The following is a 20,116-nucleotide window of genomic DNA, read 5'->3' on the forward strand; positions in this document are numbered from 1 at the left end:
GTTGTCTGATGCATACATTGTTTATGAGTTCTTTGGGTTCATTTCTACAAATTTGGTGATGAAGTTGGACATTTTGCTGCTGACAAATGCCCGACGTCATTCATCACCAGTCGACTGACTGGACCATGAAGATCAGAATGTGTCTAATCGGAACCCCCCCCACGCCCCCACCCCATTATATCTTATGTCTCTCTTTTTACATTCAGTCGACTTGAAGATAGATCTAAGATCCAAGACATTTTGTATCCTACTTTATTTGGCCACGTCCTGCTTTAACTCATTCTGTACCAGCCAGCCAATTCTAGATTAAGTCTGAAAAGACGTTTAAAAACGTCTTTGGGAGTGATTGAGTTAAATGCCTTATTTTGTGCTGTAGCTTTTGTATCTGTCATGCTTCACTCACCGCCCTTTTTATTTATTTTTACTCGCTTTGAATCAAAACTTCGATGTGCGATTTCTGCAAAGCTCAAACAAATGTGAGGGTAAGAAGCCAACCGTTAATCAATATCCCACCACTCCATTGACATGAAGATAGTTTTGATGTGCGATGGAAAGACTGCCAGATTTGTTGTTTTATGTGTTGCTGTATTCCAAAAAGGTCTTCCTGACACTTCTCGTATTCTACTGTGTTGTTATACTCTAAAACTGACTAGAATGTTTAAATCGCCATTAACTACTGTGATTGTGACTCCAAATGTGAAGGAATATTGGAAATCTATATATAAACAGGCAATAAGATAATAAAACCTTTATTAGTCTCACAATGGAGAAATTCCCAATTCACAGCAGCAAAGTTATGAAAGGAAGAAGTAGAACAACAAAATATAGGAGCTACTGTAAAGGCAGCCACTCTCGCTGCGCCATTTTGAAGTCCAAAAAACACTTAGGACACAGACAGTCGTGCAATCACCACCACTTTTCTGCATTCACTTTATTGTCTGAATCAGTTATAGATGAAAGAGGAGAGGATCAAAGTGTCCTTTCGACAGTGGATCAGAGACATGATGCTGAAAATGTGCACACGTCTGCTACAAGCTAAGTTTTGAAAACAAACACGAAGCTGTAGCGTCCATTGACGAAAAGAGATCAGTTCACTTCTCCTGTCCCACGTAATCCGCTTCAAACTCCAAGCCGCAACTCCCATTTCCAAATCCGCATCGGCGCTCCGCGCTAACGCTCCTTTCTTCTCATCGTCGGCTCCTCAAGCCTTACATCCATCTAGCCGCAGACCGTTCAGCAGCACCAATCTCTCCGCTGAACAAAGCGAGGCTGTGAAAAATGCTGCCCATTACAGGCGAGACACAAGCGCCGACATTCCTCCCAGTCAAAAACAGTGCTAGTATACCCATGCTGCCGAGAAGGCACAACCAAGTACAGAGTCTCCCCCTTGATGAATGTCGTGGCCAAAAAATGCTGAAAAAAGTCCACAACAGGTCTACACGACAACAAACGACAACAAACACAAAGTGACAAAAAAAAAGCAAGGCTCATGAGAGCACTTGCTGACGGCTGCCTACTCGGGCGCCATCTTGACTTCAAAAGTAAAAATAATTGCTAAACTATTGTGATGTTATAATATACTAGCTGGTTCGCCGCCCGGAGGGCGGCTCATCAGCTAGTTCCTGCGGAAGGCTGGTAAGGTGGGCCTTCGGCCCACAAAAGTGTTGTTGCTTGGTTCTACTTTTTGTTCATCTTCATTGCTTATCGCGAAAATAAAGAGATGTTTAGCTCTACTAAATAACTAACAATTTCATTGCAATGCTTGTGGGTAGACAACATTTTTTCGCTAAGATGCCCGCGCGATCGTAGTGAGCCACTGCCTGAGCGGCGCAGTGGCGGCGCAGTGGCGGCGCAGTGGCGGCGCGGTGAAGTAGGTACGTTTTGAAAAGGGACAGACGGAAGGACAGACCACGTGCGGGAGGACGCGCAATATATATATAGATGACACAGAAATTTTGTGTGCCGTTTTTTCAGCTCTTCCTTATTTGTGTATAGAGTCAATGCATATACATGAATAAAAGAGTGCATGTCATGTTCTTCATTCGAAGTGTGTGTCCTCGATTTGAGATGCAAGAAGACCTGAGGCAGTGACTAGAAATGTAACCTACAGTCGCACCCTCGCTGTCCAAAGCCAAGTGAACAGAGGCTTGGAACAGCAAGAGAAGATGTGTCAACTCAGTTGAGCCATTCTTCTGTAAGTATAAGTGTAGTGCCCCTCATGCAATTTCCATCCTTATGCAAATGATGGTTTTAGCAATCATGAAAGCAGGTTGGAGAGAGTGCATGTGTTTATTTCAGAATAGCTGGAGCGGGTAAGGGAGTTCTGACAGCACCACTTACAACCAGAGCTTGGCGGTTATGTAAAAGGATCGGCTTGTCAATGCGCAGTATTGGATTCTCTCCTTTTTCAGTCCCGGTAAGTGGCGGGCTGCTTCCATACACGTGGCATGGCACGTGGAGGCCCTCGATGGTTGTTTCGGCGATGTGCTGTGTGCAGCCTGCGGGTTAATGTGTGTGTGTGGGAGGGGGCTGGGGGGTAATGTTGACGGTTTATGTCCATATGGTTGCTTTGGCATACGATCTCCGTCTCAGATGATTGGGATTAGATGTCATCCAATGGGTGAGTGTGAAATACTAATGGAGGGAGGGAGCAACCATTGTAGGGAGTCAAGCCAAAGTGTGTTTGTGTATAGTACCTCTCCACATGTACACACACACACACATCTGCCCATCATCATAGCAACCTAATCAAACATCCTCAATCGCACAAAGCTCCAATTTGCTTTGGCTTTACAAACGACTTTTACTGCAGCTAATACACTTGACAGTTTGATGTGATGATCAAGCATCAGGCAGCGGGGGACTCGAGACAAGAACGTAGGACAAAACAGAGATTGATAATGGGGGCGGAAGGATTGCCGTTGAGGGGTAGATTGCGTAACAGCTCAGTGAATTGGACATGCCTTTTACCTTGATACTGGAACCACTGCGGTGGCCAAGAGCTGAATAAAATCAGAGCAAAAACACCATGAGCCTCAATTGTAACATGTCATATAAATGTGTCTATGCGTGCATGAGATTAGGTTGCTGCTGCTACAGCTACATATATCCAAAGGTTCACAAAATCACAACGTTAAAAGAGTATTGATGCAAAGACTCCACGCATGCCACGGTTTTTGGACAGAGGCAGAATGCTTTCTCTGACGTTTTGAATGCGGTCGGCAAAGCTCGTAGTGGCACCATGCGGTGTTCCGTGTTTGACTGTGCTTGCTGCTCACACCCTGGCCCTGAAACTTTTCAGTCAGACATGCACAGGTTGGGCTCCAGATTTGGAGGGCAATCTACACGGGCTCTAATCGCTTAATTCAACACAGAGGTACAGTCATACAGGCACTGGAAGTCGATGCTCCCGACTGAAGCCTCATTCTGCATGTCGCAGGCCTCCATTGGTGACTCAGCAAATGAGCAGCAGCGCAGATCTTCTCAACTCAACTGTATTTATAGAGCACTTTCAAACAGCCATCGCTGCATACAAGTGCTTTTTCAAGTTTTCAAGGACACATTTCATGGGAAATTGACTTTTTAAATTGTATAAAAATAATTGGGCCATAAGAGCAGCTGCTGTGGGTAATTTGAGCATGTCATACACATGTTGACCCCTGGAAAATGCTTCAAATTGCCCCCCCCCACCCCCAAAAAAAAAGCAGGGGGCAGGTGGCAATTGCTTTGTGTGTCCTTTAAAGTGATTATGAAAGTCCACAGTCAAGCTCCTAATTTGTGAGTGGGGGACTTAATCTCCAGTGAGGCGTGTACAGCTAATGCTCTGTGACCACCCAGCGCGTCTCACATCATCCCAACTGGCACCACGTCACCAGTTTTCCTAATTCGGGGCATTTCCATGCTCCGTCACACACCTGCACAAGCCACATACAAACCCACGCCTGTTTTGTCACGTTTTCGAGTGCAACAGGATGGCTACTATTGAATGCACATTCACAGACTGCCTTCCTCTCGGACATTGGCCTCTGTGCCGTTAACATCTCCCACGGGAACGATAACTTCTTATTCATGAAACAACCATAAATTATCTAACTAGCTTTCTGGTTTCCTGAAATTGGCCACTTAAATCGCATTGGAACATCTTGAATTATTTAAAAAGTCGAGCTGAGAAGGTTAAAAATAACAGGGACACTTTTATTTAGTTGCGTTAAAACGGCGTCGTGAGATGGCTGTGTAAGTAGAGGGGTTTGTTGTTTTTCAGTGGATGGCTCTTCTTTACGAATGACAGATGGAGAGATGGAATCCTTTAATGCAGTCTATTAAAAAGGAGAAAGAAAAAAAACCTCCGAACGGATGAACTAGAACACAAGTCTCGTAACTAAAATCACTTCCTGCTTTAACAGCCAATCAAAACCTATCAACATAAAAACATGTCTAAGCAATTATTTAAACAACAGAATATAATTTAGGTATGCTTAACATGAAATAATATGATGCTCGGTTTGGTTTGTTTATTGAACATAAAACATATGGTAACTTTAATAATTTGACAGAAATTAAGGTCGATAAAATAGTAAAACTGTCATGATTCGGTTTAGGGACGAACAGGTGGCACTGTCTTGCTCCCCTGGCAACTGCACACCTGTTGGTCATAGGTAATAAGGCCTTTAAAAAGACCCCCAGTCCAAACACTCAGTGTTGGGTCATTGTTGCGCTTGCTACTGTCATGTTTGTTTGTTTGCTGTTCGTTTGCTGTTGTCATGTTTTCTGGTAGTGCTTTGGTTATTGATAGTTTTGTTAAGTCATTGTTTTTGTCTGTTACTTTGGACTTTGTTTAAGATTTAGTTTTCTGTGTTTTAAATACAATTCTTCAAATACACCCTGCTCCTCCCTCCTGCCTGCTTTTTGGGGTCCACCACCCCCTGGCTACGTGACAAAAATGAAAGAAAACAGTCTTCATTCAACACAGTTATTCTGTTCAAGGGAGTAGGAAGATGCTCAAACATAAAATTGTAAGCTTTTTTGCCCATTCTAAACGTAGAGCAATCCATCTAAAACCTACGAACCCGCCAATTTACAAAATGGTCATCTGACATAAGCTTACTTACAGCTGTTTTGCTGAGCACAATGATGCTGTTACGCCCCAAACCAGATGGTGAAAACATTCATTCATCAGTTCGTAATTTATGAAGTGTTTGATTGACTCTTGCGCCGCTGGGGACTGAGAGTCTCCGTGAGGGATACTGGAAGCCCGAGACGTCGGTCCTCTGGTCGGAGCATTGTTCGGACTCCTCTCCACTATCTCTCTCCTCTAAGCACTTGAGTGATTTGAGGAAGAGAGCTCGAGCGAAAGGGGGTGGGAGTGGAGGAGTGGTGATTGAGCGCAAAGGGGGCAGGACTTTTCAGCCGTGTCCTATTAAGAGCAAACTTTGTGATGTTGTTCTCCCAAGTTCAGCCCAGCCTGCGCGGAGTTCGTGCTCCGACATTGCCTCTCCATCCCTGCTCCTATCACCGCTTTTGTTGACGCCGTTTTACAGGACATGGGCAGGATGGGCGTTTTGGGCCAGCAAATAAGTTGCCTCCTCGGCTTGTCTGCGGAACGTTCCTAAGTCGGACAAGGTCGATGCCGCACCGTGTGGAATGAACAATGGCGAGGCTCCTTGGCGCTGCGGCCGACGGCATGCTTTGGTTCCGTCTGCTGTTGCTCGGCGTGCTGTTGGAGTCAGAACCCGGTGCCGGGGTCTCCGTTTTCCAAGGTTTCTATCTCCCACCTGCGAACGACTCGCTGCTCACACCGGCCAGGAGGACGGATGGTGTCGTGCGAACTGTTGACCGGATCTATAACGGAGGCGGGAAGGCGGGTTATCTGCTCTACCTGGACGGGAGTCGCTTTCAACTGGACATGGAGCGCGATGAGTCTGCGCTGTCGCATCACTTGAGCCCCCGGTATGTCCTCGCTATGATGGGAGGCAGCGCGGAGTCTTTGCGGCGGGACTGCGTGTACCGCGGAACCGTGAACGCCAAGCCGGAGTCCCTGGCCGTCTTCAACCTCTGCGGCGGAGGTCTTGAAGGCTTCTTCGCCGTGCACGGCGTGCGCTACGCCGTCACGCCGATCGTCCGGGCCAGGGGACGCGAGCGCGACGCGCGCGCTCTGCAGGACAAGGACGCGGAACACGCCCTCCACGTGTTCACGCGCGAGGGCTTCACGTTTGAAGCCGCGCGCGACGCCCGAGAGAGCTGCGGGACGCGCGACGGGCGCCGAGGACGCAGGGACGCGGCGGGGAAAAGTCGCGGCGGGAGGACCCGACCTCACCCGGCCAGAGAGAGGCTCTCTGTGGACGGGCGAGGATGGTTGAGCCGGCTTGTTCGACTTGCGGCTACCGACAGCCTCATGAGGCGCAGGAGGTCGGTCTCCCGCGCCAGACACGTGGAGCTGCTTCTGGTGGCGGATGAAACCATGACGAAGAAGTACGGCAAGGACTTAGACCACTATCTCCTCACGCTGGCCTCCATCGCCTCCAAGCTGTACGGGCATGCCAGCATCGAGAACCCCATCCGGCTGTCCGTGGTGAAAGTCACCACGGTCACCGACAAAGACAAAGGGCTGGAAGTGTCCAAGAACGCGGCGGCAACTCTCAAGAGCTTCTGCAAGTGGCAAAACCAGCAAAACCCGCTCGACGACGACCACCAACACCACCACGACGCCGCCATCCTCTTCACTAGGCAGGTAAACAAACTTCCTTCGCTCGGCATCGCGTCTCGCGGCGCCGGGCCGCTCGTCCTCCAGCCCGCGCGGCAGCTTAGCGCCCAGGTGCGATGCCAAGGCAATGGAGTGACGCCATCCCGTGGCTTGTTTTGATTTCGATGGCAGGCAGCCGCTTCTGCTTCCCCGCTGCGTTGCGCATTTGCACAAACATGAAAGTTGCTGACGCGTCCCCTTCGTTTCCTTGTGACTCGATGCGTAAGGGACACAGATGGAGACCAAAGCTCGTGATCGCGTTGACGATGAGCTGTCGTATTAGTTGACCCTTTGAGTCCCAGTCTGGAGAACCTGCTTCCAACGTGACCTGTCACCCCTTCCTGTCTTCCTCTGTGTGGTGAATTTTGTGTGCTTTACGTTGCTCAGCATCTGTGCACCAGCCGTAAAACAGTATTTCCTGCGTGCAGTGTTTTTCTGGGCTGACTCCTCTCTCTCTAGCCTCTAGCCTCCCAGTCCCCTGACACCATTCAAGCCTCAGGGGCTGAGAGACCAGACACATTTGCACACAGGCTTTGCAGACAAAAAACAATCCCCAGGAATTTTTGAATTAGCTGCAGGGTGCCAGAAACCTCACAAAAAAAAAATCCTCATAGACTTAATGAAGCAGTCTCCCCAGCCTCGTATCTTCTCATCACTCCAGTCTGCACAATTTTCATGGTTACTTTTACAGCATCTGTCAGCTGAGGCTGTCAGAAAAACAAACACAGACTGTGTTTGTTTTTTAGAATAATTTACCCCCTTTCTTTCACGCAACGTCTCCCACACAGCCACACCTACCTGCTCTTGAAGCAAGCATCCAGAGTGGGACTTTGGATTTGTAAAGGTTGCGCGTGTGTTGGGTTGGTGCCGTCATTAATTGGCAAGGGTGTCGAAAGTCGGTTTTGATAAAGAGTCCGAGTGCCTGCGTGCCAACGGCCGACAAGCGGTGTTGACGCTCCGCCTGCTTGGGCAAGCCCGCGTCGGTGTTTGTAGGCGGGGCCGCTTTGGAACAGAAAAACAGAAGAAGCGATGCCTTCAAGGCATAAGAACACATCACGGCCCTAAAAGTCCTGGTGGCATTACGCTATTATCCATGAAAAAAAAACAAGCAACATTGGTCTGATTTTTGTCCCTCCAGTGCATGTCTGGAAGTTTCAACACCTGTAAATTTCTATGGAACCTTTTCAGTTTCTTCACAGCTGAACCTCAAGAAGCAGGTGAACCCCTTACATGCCCTGGAACGCAGAACTCTGTTGTGATCAAATGCATGTCTTGTCCGCAATTTTGGGCCATGCACTTCAAAAGTCCCCAAAAAAGCATTCACCAATTTACTTGACCTTTGACCTTTGACCCGTTTACCTCAAAAAGCCCATGCCGATGAATTCCCGTCTGTCGTTTGAGCACTAAAATTGTCGTCGCTTTAGCCTGTCAATCAACATGATGGGCCGTCCTGCACATCTCAACGCCGGAGGAAAGTCGTGAGTCAAACAGGAATGCACAAGCACATGGTTACTGTTTCCCTTGAAAGAGCACTGCCAGGAAATAACTGCATTTGGCTCATGTGTCTTGTGGCCAGCTGCATTGTGGGTGAAAAAAGAAATCAAATAATTTCAGCATCAGCATGTGAGAGAGGACATTTGAACCATTTCTCAATAGTCTCCCTGCGGCCGTTTCATTTATCCTGTAGATTTTGGCTGGAGTGTCTTCTACCGTTTCAAACGAGTTAAAAAGAAAAAAAAAGCGAGTAAAACGTGTGAAAGAATACAATCAATACATTTTAAATGATGAATGTTGGGTTCATTGAGCAGACTAAATTGTGCATAGGTGTGTCCATATGGGCCCTGCAAATGGCCGCTGACCAGTTCTTACCCCGGCGCATCCCCCAAAGTCAGTTGAAATCGGCTCCAGCCTGCCCACCGCCCTAATGAAACTGAAAACTGAAGAATGTGGACAGAGATGAACGTCACTCCTGTTTTCGTTCACATATCGCTTCGATATTTGGATGGACGTTGCCTGCGTGTGCTCGCAATCATCCCGAGACGGGTCAGAGTCCGGTCACTTGTGAGATGTGATCTCAAACGGACCCCAAAAAATCGGGACGTCTTTGGGATCAACCGTGACATGGCAGTAAAAGCCAAAAGGCCGTGCGATATTATGGGATGCCCCGGGTGCATACCGATCCCTAAATGTACAAAGTCTGACCCTGCCTTGCACGCCTGCTGGCTTTAGCCACATAGTTATGTCATTTGACCTTTTACATGGACTTTGCACGTGCGGCGGCGACTCCTCCCTTTCCTGTGCACTTGACAAACCCGCAAGCCACCACGTCCGTGAGTTTTTGTCTCCATCGCAGTGTACATTTCCCAGCTCTTGCCGCCGTCGCGGACGGCCCCTCTATTTGTTTTAGCTGTTCTTGATATTTCACACGTTATACTTCGTCTGGCATCTGTTGACGACCTGCAGACAGCGCCTGGAGCCCGAAGCCTCGAGCCTGGCCGGCGGGCACGCCTCGTGGACCTCGCCCTCAGCTCACCGTGATGCATCAGTGAATTTTAGCTACGCTTCTTTGCAAAGTCCGTCGAGCCGCGCGGTTTGACTTGCGCTCAAAGCGTCCCGGCGCATCCTTATATCGAGTTAACCTCCTCAGCGAAGGCTATAGACTTTCTCCGTTTGTTGGCCAAGAAAAACAACTTCTCTCCTCCAACGTCCACTCCCCTTGAAGGAAGTGCAGCATTTTCCCCGCACATATATTGTTGCGCGCAGCCAAATGGTTCAAGTTCAACTTTGGCGGTGGTCTCCACTCGATGGAGTCATGACATCAGTAGCTTACTCAGACTTTTAACATGTGCGTCTGGTTGGCTGTTTGTTTAACTCAAATCTCAGTCCGGCTCTCACGCGTCGGCACACAAGTCGCCCGACTTTCTCATCCCGCCCGCCACCTGCTGTTATTTCTGCCGATCCCTCCGTAACTCTATGCCGCTATCCACCCACCGACCCGGTACCTCTCTCATTTCCGGCATCTCCCCAGCCCCATTCCTTGGTCAACTTCCTTTCATTTGTTTCTCTTTGATGACCATTTTTGCTTTTCTCCCTTGTCTATTTCCAAAGGGAAAACATTCTTGGGAGTCAAAACAAGCCACGTTTCTATTTTTCTTCTTTTGATCCACACTTGGTTCTGAAAACACAAGCTTTCACCCCGTGGTCTTGGATGGCTTCGGTGAGGAAACAAATAGAAAAGTAACGGGGTGAAGGAGTGTCAGAAACGTTCTCTACTCTCCCACCGTTAGATTCAAAACAACCACTGTGCTTGGCTGCACATAATGAGAGGAGAGGGCACTCGGCGGCCAGAGTTTCCCTTCATTGGCCATGTGTGTGTCCAGCAGGTACTTGTCAAAAGCGGTTTCCATTTTGTTGGATTGCACGTGTACTGTATTTGTTTGCATGAACAGAAGTCATGTACATCTGTGTGTGTGCGCGCCGTGGTCCCACCCAGTCAGTCAAGTGTGAGTGCATAACACAAGGCAGTTTGTTCCCAACTGGTCCACCCGGAACGACTAAACACCCTCCCCGTAGAGCCTCCGTGCTGCTACCCAGCAGGCCTGTCAGCTCCACTTAACACAATGGTCCATCTTCACGGGACACACCTGTTTTTTATCCCCCCCCCCCACACACACACACACTTTTTGAGCTTATGCAAGGACGTCTGCTTCCATTCGAGTGTGCACACATACAATTTCCTCTCTGACATGATGGGGCGGGGTTAGCCGTCAGTACACCGATCGATCCTCCGCATGGGTGTGTGAGAATCGATGTCACACCGTGGGACTGGCAAATGACGGCTGAAGAAACCAACATTGAAGGGCCGCTTAAAATTCTTTGTGTGCCATCTTCGCAGGACCTCTGCGGCCATCACTCCTGCGACACCCTGGGAATGGCAGACGTCGGCACTATCTGCTCTCCGGAGCGAAGCTGCGCCGTCATTGAGGATGACGGGCTTCACGCCGCGTTCACAGTGGCGCATGAGATCGGTAAGCGTGGCTACAGTTGTTAAGACACGAACAGAGATGCAGACAAGCTTGGGCTCGCTCATCTGTCAGCAGCTCCGCGGCTGTCGAATGAAAATCACCCGAGGGCTCGTTGCGTTTTCTTTTCTCATTCTTGCCGCATGTGCAAACCCGTGGCATAATTTCTTGCTTCCGTCGAGCGTGAACAACATTGCCATTCCTTTCCCCGCTTTCGCCTCAGGCCATTTGCTGGGTTTGTCCCACGACGACTCCAAATTCTGCGAGGAGCGTTTTGGCGTGAACAGCGACAAGAGGCTCATGTCCTCCATCCTCACCTCCATCGATGCGTCCAAACCTTGGAGCCGCTGTACCTCGGCCACTGTCACGGACTTCTTTGACGACGGCAACGGTGAGGATGTTCAAAAATCTTCTCGGGTGAACAGAAGCACACATCTGGAGTTATTTTAAAAGTGAAAACTCCCAGGAACCTATCAAATGTGTCTTGACTTTCCGCAACTTCCATCCATGCGAACTGAGTAAGGAATGTGCAAGGAATAGCTCAGCCAAAGATCATATAACCTACTTCAGCGTGGCTATAATGTACAGCGGGAAGACACAGACGAGGCAGAAAAGCAAAGTAACGCTCCGCCGGCATCATCTTATGCTTGACGTTCCGCCTCGTTGCAGCCGAGTGCCTTCTTGACTCGCCGCGTCAGCCCCTGCTGGGTCCCGAAGAGCTGCCGGGGCAGAGCTACGACGCCGTGCGCCAGTGCCGCCTGGCTTTTGGACCAGAATACACCGTGTGTCCCGGTATGGACGTGTGCTCTCGGCTGTGGTGCGCGGTCATTCGCCAGGGACAGATGGTGTGTCTGACCAAGAAGTTGCCGGCCGTGGAGGGAACCCCCTGCGGGAAGGGACGCATCTGCTTGCAGGGCAAGTGTGTGGACAAAACGCGCAAGAGGCATTACTCGGTAGGGAGTGACTCCGCTTGAAAGTTTCTGCCGCGCCAGGGAAGCGGAGAATGCTTGATAACACCGAGCCTTTCCTCTCTCCTCTGTGCCTCAGTCGTCCAACCACGGCAGCTGGAGCTCTTGGGGCTCTTGGGGCTCATGTACCAGAACGTGTGGCGGCGGAGTGCAATTTGCCCAGAGGCTGTGCAACAACCCTCCGCCGCGCAACAACGGGCGTTACTGCACCGGGAAGAGAGCCATCTACCGGTCGTGCAATGTCACACCATGCCCACCATCGAGTGAGTGCAGCATTCGGTATTTGGATAGGAGTTCACCACGGGACCAGACCTAACGTCTAACGTTCTTTTTATGCTGTCGTCCTCTAGATAAGAGTTTCCGGCAGGAGCAATGTGAGGTGCGCAACGGCCCGCAAACAGATCCAAAAGGGGTGAAAACCTTTGTTGAGTGGGTGCCCAAATATGCTGGAGTTCTCCCGAAAGATGTGTGTAAACTCACCTGCAGGGCGAAAGGAACCGGTTACTATGTTGTGTTCTCGCACAGGGTGAGCTTTGGGCAAAAGGAAAATGGTCCTGGGGTAGATTAGTCAAACAAGGGAGGTGTTAAGGAAACTCTCCGTTTTCAGGTGATAGACGGGACCGAATGCCGTCCTTACAGCAGCTCGGTGTGTGTGAAGGGGAAGTGCGTGCGAACGGGCTGCGATGGCATCATAGGCTCCAAACTTCAGTTTGACAAATGTGGCGTATGTGGCGGCGACAGCACGGGATGCATCCGGGTTGTGGGCAACTTCACCAAGAAAAGGTAAGAGCACAGAAAATTCCGGACTCGGGGCCAAAAAAAAAAAAAAAAAACATGGGCTTTGGTATACGTGCTTGGAGTTAGTGCATCGCAATTGAGCAGACTTATGCAGACCATAACGTGGCATGAAAGAACAAAAATCGGAAGAAACCCATCATGCTTTCAAAGTCACCCATCCTCCGCCACTTCTAACGCAGGTTGTGCTTGGATTTCACGTCGATTTTGTACAGTTACTTGAGATGACCAACGCGAGCCCATCAAGTTTTCTTTGCCGGCTTCCGTACGCCTGCCTGTTGTGTGCTTATATCACCCCGAGACGTTGGTCTGCATAGTCATATCCGTTTGCCGCCGAGCTCACCCAATGTCCACTTTCACCCTGACAAACAGTAAGGGCTACACCGACGTGGTGAAGATCCCCGCAGGCTCCACCCACATCAAGGTCCGTCAGCACAAGGCAAAAGACCAGACCCGCTACACCGCCTACCTCGCCCTGCGGAAGCCCAGTGGGCATTACCTCCTCAATGGCAAGTTTATGATCTCCACCTCCGAGACGATCGTTCCGCTCAACGGCTCTGTGCTCAACTACAGCGGCTGGAGTCAAAGGGATGAATGGCTCCACAGCATGGGCCCCGGGGCCCTTCAAGAAGCCTTGGTCGTCCAGATCCTAGCGACAGACGCTAAAAAGCCCCTGGACGTTCGTTACAGCTTCTTCATGCCCCGTCGAACGACTCCGCAGCAGCCGCCAGCGCCGCTTGTCCCGAACTTGAATTTGGCCCACGTACGGGGCACGACAATCGACGCAACGAGAACCACCCGCAGTAGCGCCACCACATCTTCCCCCAACCCCACTATCCTGGTTCCCAGGGCAACGGCGGCTTCCTTTCTGTCCACACCGCCGACCGGACCCCAATGGGTGACGGGAGTTTGGATGAGCTGCTCCAGGACTTGTGACACTGGTTGGCAGAGCAGGACTGTTCAGTGTAAGGACCAGGGTGGGAAACTGTCCAAGGGATGTTTGCTGGATTCTCGTCCCTCTGCTTTTAAACACTGTCTTGTGAGAAAATGTTAAAAAATGGCAGCGGGGAGGGGAACAAGACTTTGGAGGACAACGTAAAGTGGATCAAGAAAAGTAGCAAGCGCTGCGTGTTGGAATCATGGACCGATGATTTGAAGACATCATCTAGAACCTTAATCAGGGCTGTGAATGTTGGACCAAGTCTCACAGAGACTCCGCTTGAAGAATGTCTCAGAATCACAGTTGCGGAGCACAAGTTACGCGTGGACCCTTTTTGTGCGTGTGTCGGCGACTCCACTTTGTTTCAGCATCCAAATGTATTTTGTCCGATGTTGCGTCTTTGTCGATGTGTGTGAATGTGTGTATGTTTGCGCATGTGTGTTCAAGTGCTATATCCTCCCAAATAAGGGAGACGCACGTCATTCGCCTTCTGGCTTTACTTTAACGCTTTGACCATCCCACTTAAGCAGGGACGTGGGCCGACGTTGACCAACAATGGACGGGGAAACCCAGACATTCGGTGTTTATATGTGGTGCTTTACACTCTGTCCATCCTGCACAATCATACGACAAAAAGCCGGGGAATCAGCTATAGTGTGGTCGAGACTTGCTCAGGTTCTCGAAGTTCCTTCGCTCCGCAATAGCTCAGGAAGAATCTTCTTCCTTACGACACGAGTGTTGACGTCCGAGGGGGTAAAGTAACCGTGACTCCATGACTGGCAGATTGACATTCTTGGAGGTGAAACGCACATCGCTTATTTTGCTTCATTTTTGAAGTGTGCGCAAAAATGCAAACAAAGACAATACACTGGGAACTTTCCATTGGTGCGCAATGCCTTTTAGCGGGGCGTACACATTCTGGTAACGGGAGCAAATATTTTCCACCCCTTCTAATCAAAGTCAGCGAAAGCCCAGTTTTCGGATCTCAACTGAGAGATTATCCTGACCAGCGGAGAAATGGTTGTGCGTGCGCTGCGCTTTGTCCACGATCTCAAGTACGATGCGTATGAGAATGGAAGATACGCCATGATATCTTTCCGCATCGTGTGGCGTCTCTCATATTTTTTTTAAATGGTCAGGATTAAAGTCAGTATGCGTGTACCCCCGCTTCACCCATTGCGACTCATCAACTCAATGTAAGCCTTCTTGAACGGCGGACGATCTCTACATATGTGTTGGTCTTCCAAGCAATTTGCAGAGCCGTGTGCAACATCGCTTCACCTCATTGCAACGCACGCCTTCTTCCTTTGAGGAAAGCCCTCTCGCTGAACAGCAAAAAAAACAGCACTGAGCTTGTAATTTATTGTTTGTACAACTGCTATGTGTGAATAACGAAGCAACAAAATGAGGTTTATTTATTGTAGTAATTTTGTACCAGATTACTATTTAACTTTAGGACTATGCAGAATTCTCAATATAAGGATATTGTGTTTTTTTCTCGTTGTGGGATGTACATAAAATATCTATATTTAAACATCTTGCGTCTTTTTGTGTTTGTGGGTGCAGGTGTGTTTTTAATATGTATTAACCAATACAAAAACTTGACAAAGTAAGACCAAATCCACTCGGTTTACTCTGTGAATGGGAAGCCAAAATATCCAGTATTTGGGTGCGACAGTTCCCATGTGGTGAAAGTCCAATTATGTCCGACATGTATGTGGATTTGAGAGGTAAATGTTAGATGAATGTGCATGCACACAAACTACAATGTTTATTTGTCATTTTGTTATTGTTCTCTCCGTTGTACCTCACCTTGTTTGAGTTTAAAAGTAATGAACAGCAGCTACCTGCCAGCACAGTGGTCCATGAACACATCTGCAGTCGAGAGTTCCAGAGTTCGGATCTCGGCTGTGGTTTCCCCAATCGGCATGTGGATGTGCTCTTCTTAACTCAGACTTCCTCCTGCATTCCAAAACATGCATGTTAGGTTCAAATAAGACGAAATTGTCCATGGGTGTGAATGTGAGTTTGAATACTTGTGTGACCTGCTGGCGACCGGTCCAGGATATGCCCAAACCTCTTGCCTAAGAGTCAGCGCGGACAGGCTCCAACTCACTCATGACCATAACATACTGTAGGACAAGTGCTATTGAACACGGAAGGATGACAGTTGTTATCCATGTCCTGAAAATTGTTAATTTACTTCGAATAATTGATCATCGTTCATAAATTTATGCCAGCTGCGTGTACTGACAGGCAAAACAATTACATGCTCTTCCACAAGATGGCATAAGGTACAATGAATATGTTAATGTTTCTTTTGCCCTCCATACAACACAACAGTCTTGTCTAAAGTACACGGGAGCAAAACTTTGGTAGATGTTCAAGTCATCTTGTAGAACAGGGGTGTCAAACTCGTTTTGGTTGTGGGCCACTTTGTAGTTACGGCTTCGCTCAGTGACAGTGTAACGAAATTAATGTTTTCTCGTCTTATATTATTATGGATTACTGGTTTTGAAATCAGAAGTCACGGATAATAGTTTGTTCAATGATTGTTCAAGTTACTGTAGAAAGGGTGACTAAAAAAAACAAGTGAAATCTCAACATTACTTATTACAGGTGATGATTTGAAATTTTGTTTGTTTTAGCAAGAATCATGGAAGCTGGGGTGATTCGCTTTTGTGGGCCACATAAAACGATGTGGCGGGCCGGATCTGGCCCCCGTACCTTGAGTTTGACACCTGTGTCGTAGACTATTACTGAAAGTAAACTCTTAAAGTATCTAGCGTTTGCAATACTTGAGTATCAAACGTCATTTGCTTATATTCAATGTATTGGATTTTTTTTAAGTCAGTGATAATAACTTTAAACATGTTTAATTGTATTTCATTTACTTTACTGGCATAGAGTAGTAACATACTGTATCTGTGAGTTTGCTCATGAGCTAAGTTAGCAAATGGAGCAACAGAGAGAGAGAGAGAGACTGGCAGTGCACAAATACTGTATGAAAGCGCCTTTTTGGAAAGCCAAACCTCCTAACCTTACACCACATTTCCTTAACCTTTGTTGAAAATGTCATCGGGTGGAGGAGAGATGAACAGCTGCCTTTTTTCAAACACAGGAAAAGACAGCACTGTTTAAATTTAATTCGACTCCACTTTTCCTAACCCACATGACAGTGGGCAGCTGACCCAAGGCTCCAACGTGAAACCGCTATTTTCCAAAGATGGACTACGCAAAGCATTTCTTGGATCCACGGGTGCCTGTCATATTGTGCTCAGTCAGGTTGTCACCGACACGGAGAATCGCTTAAGCGGCCGAACGTGTCACAGGAGTGGGCTTTGTGGTTTTGGGGTGCAGAAAAAAGTGGACAACATCAAGTGCAACAATCAGGGAGGCAAAGTACATGTACGGTAATTGTCAGCTTGAGTAGATTGTACGCTTCTAGCTAACAATAGTTATCCCTACCACAACACAAACCCACAACAGAAGCCAATAATATTGAAGTATTTATATAGCCTAGTGGGTTGCTGAAAACTTGTGTATTCCTCTCAACTACTCTTTGCTAGCTTTAAAATAGGAATATGTAATGCATAGAATACATAGCTTCAACTAATGTGCAGTTTCACTCACTGCATGGTGAGGCATATGCATTGACTAAATGTGTGTTGTGCAAGCATGTGCAACTATTCAACTAGCCCTGCCCCCCATGTGAAATTGGTCTGGAACTGTCCTTGACTTTAACCATTTCAGGGACAGCGGTTACTACAGTGGTCAGGGACAATTTTGAGTGTTCCATTAACCTGCCATGCATGTTTTTAAAATTTGGCAGGAAGCCGGAGTACTTGGAGAAAACCTGCAGAGGCATGAGGAGAACATGCAAACTCCACACAGGAAGGCCTGAGGCTGGAATCGAACCCTGCACACCTGCATTGTGAGGCGGACGTGCTAACCAGTCAACCACCCTTAATAATTCCATTACTATTCATTCATTCATTCATCTTCCGAGCCGCTTGATCCTCACAAGGGTTGCGGGGGGTGGTGGAGTCTATCCCAGCTGTCTTCGGGCAGTAGGCGGGGGACACCCTTAACCGGTGGCCAGCCAATCGCTGGGCACACAGGAACGAACAACCATCCACGCTCACACTCACACATAGGGACAATTTAGAGTGTTCAATCAGCCTGCCACGCATGTTTTTGGAATGTGGGAGGAAACCGGAGCACCCGGCGAAAACCCACGCAGGCCCGAGGAGAACATGCAAACTCCACACAGGGAGGCCGGAGCTGGAATCGAACCCGGTACCTCTGCACTGTGACGCCGACGTGCTAACCACTGGACTACCGGGCCGCCCCTAATTCCATTACTATGCCAATGTAAATATGTTCTATCACATCAATGTACTGTTTTAATGTAGGTGAAGTAATCGTTTATAATAATAGATAATAATACATAACAGGGCGTGCCTCCCCTGCAGGAGGCCGCCTTCATCTTTAAATGATCAGCGACCAAAGCATTTTTACTCGACCTGCTGCCATCTTTTGCTACAGACACCTGAAGTAGACAAACTTAGCACACGTAAGTTCCTCAACAGCTGGCATTGCTGTGTAGAGTTCGCACGTTCTGCCTATGTGGGTTTTCTCCAGGTACACCGGTTTCCTTCCACAGTCCAAAATCATGCATGGTCGGTTAATCGAACACTAAATTGTTCCTGAGTGCGAGTGTTTTTTTTGTCAATGTGTGCCCTGTCATTGGCTGGGAACCCGTTCAGGGTGTACCGTCTTCGTCCCCAAAGACAGCTTGGATCGGCTTCAGCATGCCCGCGACCCTTGTGACGATAAATGGCTCAGATAATGAATGGATGGATGGATGGACACATTTTAGGCCACCAAAATAATGTCTTTGTGTCCAGTAGCCCCATTTGTGAGTAAATGGAGACAAAACCATCAATATTTAAGTATCAGTAGTTTTTTCTGACAATTTGGTTGTCCACTGATAGGGAGACGTCGGATACCTTCAAGCCCTTTCGCATAGAAGGTTAAGAGCATTGTAATATACTTTGTGTCATCATATTGTCAATCTGCCGCAAATTCATTTTGATATTATTACTTCCCGACTGCACTTGCTAGGCATTTTATTGAAAAACAAACAAATCAAAAACTTTCCTTATTTGTGCTCACCGCTTTGCAATGCAAAAGGACTGTGTATGGAAAACGGCACAGTAACTGGGAATTATTTATCTTGGTCACATCCGCTGAGGGAAGTTGCGATTAAGGTTTTGTAGGTCTCAGAGGATTTTAAACTGCCCCCCAGAACTCTTTCATGTATTGGAATGACTGCATGCTTATGCATGTCAGAAAATGGGGATTAGATTTATTATTTCAGTGGCCCGGTAGTCCTATGGTTAGCACGTCGGCTTCACAGTGCGGAGGTACCGGGTTCGATTCCAGCTCCGGCCTCCCTGTGTGGAGTTTGCATGTTCTCCCCGGGCCTGCGTGGGTTTTCTCCGGGTGCTCCGGTTTCCTCCCACATTCCAAAAACATGCGTGGCAGGCTGATTGAACACTCTAAATTGTCCCTAGGTGTGAGTGTGAGTGCGAATGGTTGTTTGTTTCTGTGTGCCCTGCGATTGGCTGGCAACCGATTCAGGGTGTCCCCCGCCTACTGCCCGGAGACGGCTGGGATGGGCTCCAGCACCCCCCGCGACCCTAGTGAGGATCAAGCGGTACGGAAGATGAATGAATGAATGAATGAATTTGGTTTGGTCGTGTGCCGCTACATTATATATGTGCCTTGGCTCAATAAAGGAATGAATCATGGTTCCGGTCCTCATGTGTGGAGTTTGCATGTTCTCCCTGTGCTTACGTGGGGTTTCTCCAATGAGTCGTCTTTCCTTCCACATCACAAAAACGTACGCTAACTTATTGATGACACTACATTTACCATAGGCCACATTGAGTGTGAAAATGTGTGTTCTGTGATTGCCTGTGGACCATTCCTTAGTGCACCCTCGTCCTAAATCTGCTGGGGGAGGCTGCAGCTCACCTATCTCACGAATGAGGACAAACGGTGAAGAAAATGGAAGGATGCATCATGGCAACTCTCTCTCTCTGATGCCACTTGACTAACGCAAGAGCTGTAATTTTTTCTCGATCCTCCACTGTAATACAACACCGCCATCTTTGAAACTAAACGAGGATTGCTGGAAAAAAACGTTTGTGCATTCTTTAGGTCGTTGCTGACATCTAGTGGATATATGTTGCATTGCAGTACCTTTTTTTCTATGCCCGTTGTTGTTAAGGTGGAAGATTTAAAGGGAATTTGATTCAGTGTTTCAAATGTAGTTTTACAAAAGCTGTGCTATGATGACTATCAAGAAGCGAATATAGTGAGAATAAGTGTTACCGAAAATGGATGGATGGAATATGTACCACTGCTATTCGTTCGATTATTCATTATCATCAGAACAATCTTTATTGACCAAGTATGTCCAACCCAGAAGGAATTTGTCTCCGGTCGTCTGGGAAACACATGAGTATCGAAAGACTTTTTTAAAGCATGTCTATGACCCAAGCGATTTAATGTTGTTCTTGTTTTTATAAAGACGGGGTAGTTGTTTCTAACGGTTTACGTGCATTTCTTATTTGAAGCTAAT

The 20,116-nt window shown here is 48.0% G+C and overlaps 1 protein-coding gene across 2 annotated transcripts; it reads left to right on the forward strand.

Moving 5' to 3' along the window:
- The first annotated feature begins 5,403 nt into the window (after window positions 1-5,403).
- On the forward strand, window positions 5,404-15,232 carry LOC127596345 (A disintegrin and metalloproteinase with thrombospondin motifs 5). 2 transcript variants are annotated; one of them, XM_052058709.1, is made up of 9 exons: window positions 5,404-6,727; window positions 10,635-10,767; window positions 10,985-11,152; window positions 11,431-11,714; window positions 11,809-11,992; window positions 12,080-12,255; window positions 12,337-12,512; window positions 12,897-13,033; window positions 13,098-13,329. In XM_052058709.1, exons 1-9 carry the CDS (start codon window positions 5,648-5,650, stop codon window positions 13,175-13,177), a joined length of 2,418 nt encoding a protein of 805 aa, XP_051914669.1. In that variant the 5' UTR covers window positions 5,404-5,647; the 3' UTR covers window positions 13,178-13,329. The 2 variants fall into 2 exon arrangements, with proteins under 2 accessions (XP_051914669.1, XP_051914668.1); XM_052058708.1 differs by having other exon boundaries at window positions 5,405-6,727; window positions 12,897-15,232.
- The last annotated feature ends 4,884 nt before the right edge of the window (window positions 15,233-20,116 follow it).

The sequence above is a fragment of the Hippocampus zosterae genome, chromosome 2 (assembly GCF_025434085.1).
Source record: "Hippocampus zosterae strain Florida chromosome 2, ASM2543408v3, whole genome shotgun sequence".
Taxonomy (NCBI): Eukaryota; Metazoa; Chordata; class Actinopteri; order Syngnathiformes; family Syngnathidae; genus Hippocampus; species Hippocampus zosterae.